This window comes from Anomaloglossus baeobatrachus, chromosome 4, assembly GCF_048569485.1.
Source record: "Anomaloglossus baeobatrachus isolate aAnoBae1 chromosome 4, aAnoBae1.hap1, whole genome shotgun sequence".
NCBI lineage: Eukaryota > Metazoa > Chordata > Amphibia > Anura > Aromobatidae > Anomaloglossus > Anomaloglossus baeobatrachus.
The window spans coordinates 26,224,381-26,236,057 of NC_134356.1; the positions used below are offsets into that span (position 1 = coordinate 26,224,381).

General features: G+C 42.8%; 1 protein-coding gene across 1 annotated transcript; it reads left to right on the forward strand.

Moving 5' to 3' along the window:
• Positions 1–1,738: 1,738 nt before the first annotated feature.
• On the forward strand, positions 1,739–3,736 carry LOC142301090 (E3 ubiquitin/ISG15 ligase TRIM25-like). The gene has a single exon (XM_075342110.1). It carries the CDS (start codon positions 1,751–1,753, stop codon positions 3,347–3,349), a length of 1,599 nt encoding a protein of 532 aa, XP_075198225.1. The 5' UTR covers positions 1,739–1,750; the 3' UTR covers positions 3,350–3,736.
• The last annotated feature ends 7,941 nt before the right edge of the window (positions 3,737–11,677 follow it).

Here is an 11,677-nt window from a genome sequence, read left to right on the forward strand (position 1 = left end):
ATGGATAGATAGAATCATAGATAGAGGGATAGAGATAGATAGATAGATAGATAGAGGGATAGAGATAGATAGATAAATACTGTATCTCAATGTAGGTGAAGGAAAGAGTCAGATTCATTTGTTCCCATAAAACTACTATAAAGAAATGAGGAAAAAAATACAAATACATTTTTTTTTTATCTTCACCACCTTGGATTCAAACCAGCAACGTTCAAAACTTGTGTCCAGCAGCCTCCTAGCTTTCCTAGCTGCTCTAGCTCTGGAGCCACTAAGATTGATGGTGTCAGGGGGAGAATTTTACATAAATGAACCTACAATGCAGCCTCTTACACAGCAGATTACACAGGACACAGCTACATTGTATACAGCAGTGTCTCCATCTCCTGTATTCTGGAGAGAGAGAGGAAAAGAGGATTTTTTTTTTCTTCTAATAAAATTACTAAAAATAATAAAAAAATTAGAATAATGTAATTTTATTACACTTTTTTTATAAAATAATAAACATCACAAATCAGCAAATAACATGAACATATTTGGTGTCCCTGTAATCGTAATGACCTGAACAACACAGCGATCAGGTTATTGATGGGGATCGGTAAATGGCGGGAAAAAAATGGCGCAATTTATTATTTTTCTTTATTAAAACCCATAAAAAAATGTAATAAAAATGGATCACTGAGGCCGTATTCACACATAGCGTAAATGCTGCATTTTTTCTGCAGGTGTCCGCGCCACGAGTGCAATAACAATGTTCTCTGATTATTGCGTGTTTGCGGTATTTTTTATGCATTATTATTATTGTTATTTGATACATGTTTGTTGCTGATGTGAATCCTGAAGCTTATAAAGAAAGAAACACCAAATCCGCACAGTTCAGAAGTGACTTTAGACGCAAAAGGGGCGGAGATTTCATGACATCTCATCCACTTTGCTTGGACAATTAGTCCATATTCCCATGTAGTGTAAATGCTGCATTTTGTTCCTCCTGCTTTGTTGCACACTTATTCTGCTGTGTTTAATTGTCCAAGTAAAGTGGATGTGATTCCATGAAAAGACGCCACTGAATTCTGCAGTTTTCAGGGGTGGGGGTTTCTCTGGAGGTTTCTATGTGGAGCTTAAAAAAATGCAGGAAAAAGCCTCTCTCTACAATAAAAACACTTAAAAACGCAGATTCACATCTGAACCAAAAACACATTAAATAATGGAGAAAAGGCAGAAAAAAATGCAGCAAAAATGGAAAAAACAGAGAAGATTGTTATTGTGTAGTTTGGTGCAGACAGGAACAAAAAGAAACAGAATTTATGCAACGTGTGAACACGGCTTTCTAGGCACAAATAAGCAACATGTCATATAGTGACACATAGAAATATAAAAAATTCTGACTGCTATGAATATGAATGAACAGTCTGGGACATCTGCTGAATGACCCTTACTGCTAAATGGGTGTGGCTAGGGGCGTGGTCAAAATTTGCCGCAGCGCGCTACGCGCGCTGCATACTTTGTCCCGGTTTCCTTTCTTGAAAAGTTGGGAGGTATGCAATTGTACCCTGCCCAGGACCGAGTACCCCATATCCCTGGGCCACACACATATGTATACGACTATAATGAAATAACATAGTCACTAATCATATTTAGAGGACTGAATAGTTGTAACAATTCTGCAGCACCCTGTGTCCACATAGTTAAGCTCCACCTTTGCTTTCTGAGTATCAGACACTTTCAGTTTCATTTCTTCCTTCTTCCGTCAGCCATGGCGTCTGCTATTCTGAGTGACGAGCTGCTCTGCTCCATCTGTTTATCTATTTTTAAGGATCCTGTAATGCTGAGATGTGGACACAACTTCTGCCGGGTCTGTATTGATCGTGTGCTGGATACACAGGACGAGTCTGGAGTTTATTCCTGTCCTGACTGCAGAGAAGAGTTTCAGGAGCGGCCGGCGCTGAGGAGGAACATAAATCTTCATAATGTCGCAGAACGTTTCCTGGTTACTCAGCAAGAACAAGAGATCACCGGGATCTGCTGCACTTACTGTGTGGACTCTCCTGTACCTGCTGTTAGATCCTGTCTACACTGTGAGGCTTCTCTGTGTGAGAAACACCTGAGGGCTCACAGCAAATCACCAGAACACGTCTTATCTGATCCCAGCACTTCTCTGGAGAAAAGGAAATGTTCTGTCCATAAGAAGATCCTGGAATATTACTGCACTGAGGACGCTGCTTGTATCTGTGTCTACTGTTCGGCAGGAGAACATCGGGGACACGAGGTAGAGATGCTGCATGAGGCCTCTGAGAAGAAGAAAAACAAACTAACAAAAATTCTCCAGAAACTAATCAGAAAGAGAGAGGAGACTGAGGAAAGAGTCCAGAATCTGGAGGAGCGAAGAAAAAAAGCTCAAGAAAAAGCAGCTGGAGAAGCCGAGAGAGTCACTGCCCTGTGTACAGACATCAGGAGACGGGTGGACGACCTGGAGAAGAAGGTACTGAGTGAGATCTCCAGGCAGGAAAAGGAAGAGTCACTGTCACTGTCTGCTCTGATCCATCATCTGGAGATAAAGAAGGACGAGCTGTCCAGGAAGATGAGGCACATTGAGGAGCTGTGTAACATGACTGATCCACTGACCGTCTTACAGGAACCAGACACCGGGGACTTGTGTGACCCTGAGGAGGAGGGAGGTGATGAGGACACAGGGGGACATGATAAACAGCTCCATGATGGAGATGACCTGGATGTGGCTGTGATCTCACACACATTACACACATTATGTGAGGTAATAACAGGTATAAGGAGCGGGATCTATGTGGAGGGTCCTGCAGACATATTACTGGATGTAAACTCAGCTGGTAATTATCTCCTTATATCACACGACCTGAAAACTGCGACCTGCACAGAAGAGAAGCAGAAACGTCCAGAAACAGCAGAGAGATTCCAGTATAATCAGGTGATGAGCAGGAGGGGATTTACCTCAGGAGGACATTACTGGGATGTGGAGGGCAGTAGATCAGGTGTATGGATGGTGGGGATGTGTTATCCCAGTATAGACAGGAGGGTGCCGCAGTCACTGATTGGAAATAATAACAAGTCCTGGTGTTTGGGGAGATATAATAATCAGTATTCAGTGAGACATGACTGGAAAGAGATCCGGTTACCTGACAAGATCTCCAGTGATAGAGTCAGGATCTGTCTGGATTATGGGGCCGGGCAGTTGTCCTTTTATGAGCTGTGTGACCCCATCAGACACTTACACACCTTCACTGCCGCCTTTTCCGAGCCCCTTCATGCTGCATTATATGTATATGGTGGTTCTATAAAGATATTAGGGGGAAGCAGCAGCAGGAAGAATCCATCATAATATAAGAAACTGGTGATAAAGAATATAATAGTGAAATGATCATGTGACTTTTGCTGATAATCTGATGCTATTATTATATCCTCCTGATCATATATCTATACGCTGCTTATAATTCCCTCTGTTACTAGAAGACATTTTTATTCCTTTGTTCTCTTCTTCTATAATGGAATCTCTGATAAGATTTTCTTCACTTTTTCTCCATAAATGAGGCGACTAGTAAAGGTCAGATCGGCTTTTCTTGATATAATCCTTGGAAATTGATGACTTATTATCTGTATTATTGTAATAAATTGCTCAACAATGTGTAAGGAAACTTCTTAGTGGCCGATAACAAGAAATGTGCCATTTGCCAATCTAATAGATGGATAATAAAGAACAGGTCACTTATATCTGACTCTCTGTGTTCATCTGATGACAGAATTGTTACTCTCCTCAATTAACTCCTTCACTACCGATGATCTGCTGGTATGTCGTTGGCCAAGTAGCAGTAATTATCGCCGGCTGCTGGGGTGAGTCAGTGGTAATCCCTGCAGATGTCTGCTGGTTTGAACAGCAGACATATGGGGCCATGGGCGGATTAAGGCTATGTCCACGGTAGAATGTTGCTGCGGATTTTTCTGCATGAAAATCCGCGACTTTCGCGGCAAATCCGCACCTTTTTTTTGCCGCGGATTTTGATGCGGATTTTTTAATTTTTTTCCCCATTCCATAGCCAAAATCCGGATCAAAATCCGCAACAATAATTGACATGCTGCAGATTTTTCCGAATCAAAATTTCACAGATTTGAATAAGTAACTGGTGTTTTTGAGGGGTTAAATGGCTTTGGGCCACTGATCTCACACCACATTTACATACCTAGTGATGCCACACATCAAATTCAGATCACTCCAGCCTGGCCCAAACAGGTTCTGGGCATCAGAACTGGAATAAAAATGGGCAAAACCCCAGTTTACTTATTCAAATCTGTGATAACTGGGATTTTTCCCACTTTGATGCCAGTTCTGATGCCCAGAACCTGTTTGGGCCAGGCTGGAGTGATCTGAATTTGATTTTTGGCATCACTAGGTATGTAAATGTGGTGTGAGATCAGTGGCCCTGTAAAAACATTAAAATTAATACATCTAGTTATCAAATAGTTTATAGTAGGACATATAAGTTCATAGTTCTGTTTATGTTGGAGAGCATAGTTTATTAATAAAGTTTTTATAACGAATAAGTATTAAAATGCCCATATTGAATATGAATATATATATATATATATATATATATATATATATATATATATATATATATATGTGCTGAGCATGGAAGGATATATTTATATTCTTCCAGAAGCTTCCAGAAGATTATGTCATGGAACTGTGTTCAGTTAAGACACCCTATAAGGTTTGGACAGTTGCCATATAACACACGATGGAGGGGGCTAGGGCTGGCTCCTACACGATGTCAGCTATCAGAAGACTCCTGTCCGGCTAAGAGATGACACCCCCTGCCTTGCCATTCAGGACCCGAAGAGAGATGGGTAAAGACTTCCCATTGATCAGTATGGACTAAATGAACTCTTTGCGTAAGCTATCAAAGTATATTATTTTTCCTTTCTGTAACTGAACCCTGGCAACCATTTTTAAATAGATAAAATACATTTATTTTTTACATTTTTGAGGTCCTTTCTTTCATGCGCCTTTACGTATTTGAAGAAAAATATATTTAAGAGTATATTTTTTAACAGGCCCAAAGCCATTTAACCCCTCAAAAACACCAGTTACTTATTCAAATCTGTGAAAACTGGGGTTTTGCCTACTTTGATGCCAGTTCTGATGCCCAGAACCGGTTTGGGCCAGGCTGGAGTGATCTGAATTTGATGTGTGGCATCACTAGGTATGTAAATGTGGTGTGAGATCAGTGGCCCAAAGCCATTTAACCCCTCAAAAACACCAGTTACTTATTCAAATCTGTGAAAAGTGGGTTTTTCCCACTTTGATGCCAGTTCTGATACCCAGAACCTGTTTGGGCCAGGCTGGAGTGATCTGAATTTGATGTGAGGCATCACTAAGTATGTAAATGTTGTGTGAGATCAGTGGCCCAAATCCATTTAACCCCTCAAATACACCAGTTACTTATTCAAATCTGTGAAAACTGGGGGTTTTCCCACTTTGATGCCAGTTCTGATGCCCAGAACCTGTTTGGGCCAGGCTGGAGTGACATGAATTTGATGTGTGGCATCACTAGGTATGTAAATGTGTTGTGAGATCAGTGGCTCAAAGCCATTTAACCCCTCAAAAACACCAGTTACTTATTCAAATCTGTAAAAACTGGGGTTTTTCTCACTTTGATGCCAGTTCTGATGCCCAGAACCTGTTTGGGCCAGGCTGGAGTGACATGAATTTGATGTGTGGCATCACTAGGTATGTAAATGTGTTGTGAGATCAGTGGCTCAAAGCCATTTAACCCCTCAAAAATACCAGTTACTTATTCAAATCTGTGAAAACTGGGGTTTTTCTCACTTTGATGCCAGTTCTGATGCCCAGAACCTGTATGGGCCAGGCTGGAGTGATCTGAATTTGACGTGTGGCATCACTAGGTATGTAAATGTGGTGTTACATCAGTGACCCAAAGCCATTTAACCCCTCAAAAACACCAGTTACTTATTCAAATCTGTGAAAAGTGGGTTTTTCCCACTTTGATGCCAGTTCTGATGCCCAGAACCTGTTTGGGCCAGGCTGGAGTGATCTGAATTTGATTTTTGGCATCACCAAGTATGTAAATGTGGTGTGAGATCAGTGGCCCAAAGCCATTTAACCCCTCAAAAACACCAGTTACTTATTCAAATCTGTGAAAACTGGGGTTTTTCTCACTTTGATGCCAGTTCTGATGCCCAGAACCTGTTTGGGCCAGGCTGGAGTGATCTGAATTTGATGTGTGGCATCACTAGGTATGTAAATGTGGTGTGAGATCAGTGGCTCAAAGACATTTAACCCCTCAAAAATACCAGTTACTTATTCAAATCTGTGAAAACTGGGGTTTTTCTCACTTTGATGCCAGTTCTGATGCCCAGAACCTGTTTGGGCCAGACTGGAGTGATCTGAATTTGATGTGTGGCATCACCAGGTATGTAAATGGGGTGTGAGATCAGTGGCCCAAAGCTATTTAACCCCTCAAAAACACCAGTTACTTATTCAAATCTGTGAAAACTGGGGTTTTGCCCATTTTGATGCCAGTTCTGATGCCCAGAACCTGTTTGGGCCAGGCTGTAGTGATCTGAAATTGATGTGTGGCATCACCAGGTATGTATATGGGGTGTGAGATCAGTGGACCAAAGCTATTTAACCCCTCAAAAACATCAGTTACTTATTCAAATCTGTGAAAACTGGGGTTTTGCCTACTTTGATGCCAGTTCTGATGCCCAGAACCGGTTTGGGCCAGGCTGGAGTGATCTGAATTTGATGTGTGGCATCACTAGGTATGTAAATGTGGTGTGAGATCAGTGTCCCAAAGCCATTTAACCCTTCAAAAAAAGCAATTACTTATTCAAATCTGTGAAAACTGGGGTTTTGCCTACTTTGATGCCAGTTCTGATGCCCAGAACCGGTTTGGGCCAGGCTGGAGTGATCTGAATTTGATGTGTGGCATCACTAGGTATGTAAATGTGGTGTGAGATCAGTGGCCCAAAGCCATTTAACCCCTCAAAAACACCAGTTACTTATTCAAATCTGTGAAAAGTGGGTTTTTCCCACTTTGATGCCAGTTCTGATACCCAGAACCTGTTTGGGCCAGGCTGGAGTGATCTGAATTTGATGTGAGGCATCACTAAGTATGTAAATGTTGTGTGAGATCAGTGGCCCAAATCCATTTAACCCCTCAAATACACCAGTTACTTATTCAAATCTGTGAAAACTGGGGTTTTTCCCACTTTGATGCCAGTTCTGATGCCCAGAACCGGTTTGGGCCAGGCTGGAGTGATCTGAATTTGATGTGTGGCATCACTAGGCATGTAAATGTGGTGTGAGATCAGTGGCCCAAAGCCATTTAACCCCTCAAAAACACCAGTTACTTATTCAAATCTGTGAAAACTGGGGTTTTGCCCACTTTGATGCCAGTTCTGATGCCCAGAACCTGTTTGGGCCAGGCTGGAGTGATCTGAATTTGATGTGTGGCATCACTAGGTATGTAAATGTGGTGTGAGATCAGTGGCCCAAAGCCATTTAACCCCTCAAAAACATCAGTTACTTATTCAAATCTGTGAAAATTGGCCATTTGCCCACTTTGATGCCAGTTCTGATGCCCAGAACCGGTTTGGGCCAGGCTGCAGTGATCTGAATTTGATGTGTGGAAACACCAGGTATGTAAATGTGGTGTGAAATCAGTGTCCCAAAGGCACTTAACCCCTCAAAAACACCAGTTACGTATTCAAATCTGTGAAAACTGGGGTTTTTCCCACTTTGATGCCAGTTCTGATGCCCAGATCCTGTTTGGGCCAGGCTGGAGTGATCTGAATTTGATGTGTGGCATCACTAGGTATGTAAGTGTGGTGTGAGATCAGTGGCCCAAATCTATTTAACCCCTCAAAAACACCAGTTACTTATTCAAATCTGTGAAAACTGGCCATTTGCCCAGTTTGATGCCAGTTCTGATGCCCAGAACCTGTTTGGGCCAGGCTGGAGTGATCTGATATTGTTGTGTGGCATCACTAGGTAAGTAAATGTGGTGTTAGATTAGTGGCCCAAAGCCATTTAACCCCTCAAAAACACCAGTTACTTATTCAAATCTGTGATAACTGGGATTTTGCTAACTATGATGCCAGTTCTGATGCCCAGAACCTGTTTGGGCCAGGCTGGAATGATCTGAATTTGATGTGTGGCATCACTAGGTATGTAAATGTGGTGAGAGATTAGCGGTCCAAAGCCATTTAACCCCTCAAAAACACCAGTTACTTATTCAAATCTGTGAAAACTGGCCATTTGCCCACTTTGATGCCAGTTCTGATGCCCAGAACCTGTTTGGGCCAGGCTGGAGTGATCTGAATTTGATGTGTGGAAACACCAGGTATGTAAATGTGGTGTGAAATCAGTGTCCCAAAGGCACTTAACCCCTCAAAAACACCAGTTACTTATTCAAATCTGTGAAAACTGGGGTTTTTCCCACTTTGATGCCAGTTCTGATGCCCAGATCCTGTTTGGGCCAGGCTGGAGTGATCTGAATTTGATGTGTGGCATCACTAGGTATGTAAATGTGGTGTGAGATCAGTGGCCCAAATCTATTTAACCCCTCAAAAACACCAGTTACTTATTCAAATCTGTGAAAACTGGCCATTTGCCCAGTTTGATGCCAGTTCTGATGTCCAGAACCTGTTTGGGCCAGGATGGAGTGATCTGATGTTGATGTGTGGCATCACTAGGTATGTAAATGTGGTGTGAGATCAGTGGCCCAAATCTATTTAACCCCTCAAAAACACCAGTTACTTATTCAAATCTGTGAAAACTGGCCATTTGCCCTTTTTGATGCCAGTTCTGATTTCCAGAACCTGTTTGGGCCAGGCTGGAGTGATCTGAATTTGATGTGTGGCATCACTAGGTATGTAAATGTGGTGTGAGATCAGTGGCCCAAATCTATTTAACCCCTCAAAAACACCAGTTACTTATTCAAATCTGTGAAAACTGGCCATTTGCCCAGTTTGATGCCAGTTCTGATGCCCAGAACCTGTTTGGGCCAGGCTGGAGTGATCTGATATTGATGTGTGGCATCACTAGGTATGTAAATGTGGTGTGAGATCAGTGGCCCAAATCTATTTAACCCCTCAAAAACACCAGTTACTTATTCAAATCTGTGAAAACTGGCCATTTGCCCACTTTGATGCCAGTTCTGATGCCCAGAACCTGTTTGGGCCAGGCTGGAGTGATCTGATATTGATGTGTGGCATCACTAGGTAAGTAAATGTGGTGTTAGATTAGTGGCCCAAATCTATTTAACCCCTCAAAAACACCAGTTACTTATTAAAATATGTGAAAACTGGCCATTTGCCCTTTTTGATGCCAGTTCTGATGCCCAGAACCTGTTTGGGCCAGGCTGGAGTGATCTGATATTGATGTGTGGCATCACTAGGTAAGTAAATGTGGTGTTAGATTAGTGTCCCAAAGCCATTTAACCCCTCAAAAACAGCAGTTACTTATTCAAATATGTGAAAACTGGCCATTTGCCCTTTTTGATGCCAGTTCTGATGCCCAGAACCTGTTTGGGCCGGGCTGGAGTGATCTGAATTTGATGTGTGGCATCACTAGGTTTGTAAATATGGTGTGAGATCAGTGGCCCAAATCTATTTAACCCCTAAAAAACACCAGTTACTTATTCAAATCTGTGAAAACTGGCCATTTGCCCAGTTTGATGCCAGTTCTGATGCCCAGAACCTGTTTGGGCCAGGCTGGAGTGATCTGATATTGATGTGTGGCATCACTAGGTAAGTAAATGTGGTGTGAGATCAGTGGCCCAAAGCCATTTAACCCTTCAAAAAAAGCAGTTACTTATTCAAATCTGTGAAAACTGGCCATTTGCCCACTTTGATGCCAGTTCTGATGCCCAGAACCGGTTTGGGCCAGGCTGGAGTCACTTGAGTTTGATTAGAGGCATCACTAGATATGCAATTGTGGTGTTAGATCAGTGGCCCAAAGCCATTTAACCCTTTCAGTAACATACTTTGGTGCCCACTTTGATGCCCATTTTTTTGCCAGTTTTATAAAATTGCCGAATAAGAAACTGACGAATAAGAAACCAACTTCAGCATCGTGTTTTTTTCTGCAGCAAAATCTGAGCAAAAGCTGTAGCTTATTAATAGCATGTATTTGCATTAAACCAATGGAAAAAAAAAAATGCTTTATGTGAACACAGTGAACATAGCTTAATAAATACGGTAACAATAAGGCTGTGTGCGCACGTTGCTATTTTTCCTGCGTTTTGGCTGTGCCTTAATCTGCACAGTTTCATTGTCAAAATGCATGCGTTGTGCTTCCCCAGCAAAGTCTATGAGAAATCGGCAAATTCCATGCGCACGCTTCTTTTTTAAATGCAGCGTTTTGGATACCAAATATTTGACAAAAATCGATGCGTTTTAAAAAGCAGCATGTCACTTCTTTTGTGCGTTTTGGTTGCATTTTTCACCCATTGAAATGAATGAGGGGTGTCAAAACCCAACCAAAATGTTTAGCTGTGCATTTGCACTGCATTTTTGTTGCGTTCTGCAAGCTTTTTTAACAAACAAAATGCAGGTCTCTCTCTGTCTGTCGGTCTCTCTGTCGGTCGGTCAGTCTCTCTCTCTGTCTGTCGGTCTCTCTTTTTGTCGGTCGGTTGGTCTCTGTCTGTCGGTCTCTCTCTCTCTCACCCCCTCTCTCATACGGACCAATTACCAGTGTTGCGCTGCACAGCTGTCACACTGCTCCGGCGGCTTCTCCAGCTTTTGAAAATGCCGGCCGCTCATTATTTCATCTCATAATCCCTGTTTCCCCTGCCCACGGGCGCAGTTAGACACATCCCCACGTTGAGTGACAGCTGTCTGACTGCAACCAATCACAGCCGCCGGTGGGCGGGTTATATCGTGCAGTAAAATAAATAAATAATTAAAAAAAAAAAACACATAGTCACCCCCAAATTTTGATACCAGCCAAGGTAAAGGCACACGGCTGAGGGCTGGTATTCTCAGGATGGGGAGCCCCATGTTATGGGGAGCCCCCCCAGCCTAAAAATATCAGCCAGCGCCGTCCGTAATTGCCTCAGCCATCAGATGCAACAGTCCCAGGACTCTACCCAGCTCATCTCGAATTGCCCTGGTGCGGTAGGAATCAGTGTAATAAGGAGTTTATGGCAGCCCACAGCTGCCACTAAGTCTTCGGTTAATCATGGCAGGCGTCTATGAGACACCTTCCATGATTAATCTGTAAATTAAAGAAAATAAACACAAACACGGAAAAATCCTTTATTTGAAATAAAAGACAAAAAATTACCCACTTTCACCACTTTATTAATCCCCAAATACCCCTATAAGTCCGACGTGATCCACACGAGGTCCCACGACGCTTTCAGCTCTGCTACATCGGAAGCTGACAGCGAGCGGCCACAGACCACGACCGCTGTCTGTCAGCACCACGCAGCAACTGAAGTGAGTCGCGCTATGAGCAATGACGTCATTCAGGTTACCCCCGGCCACCGCTGGATCCTCCAACTGTGACAGTAAATCACCCGAGTGACTGAAGTGATCAGCGGTGCCCTCACTCAGGTGATTTGCGGTCTCGGGTGGAGGACTCCAGCTGAGTAACCTGAGTGACGGTACTGCTGATCGCGTG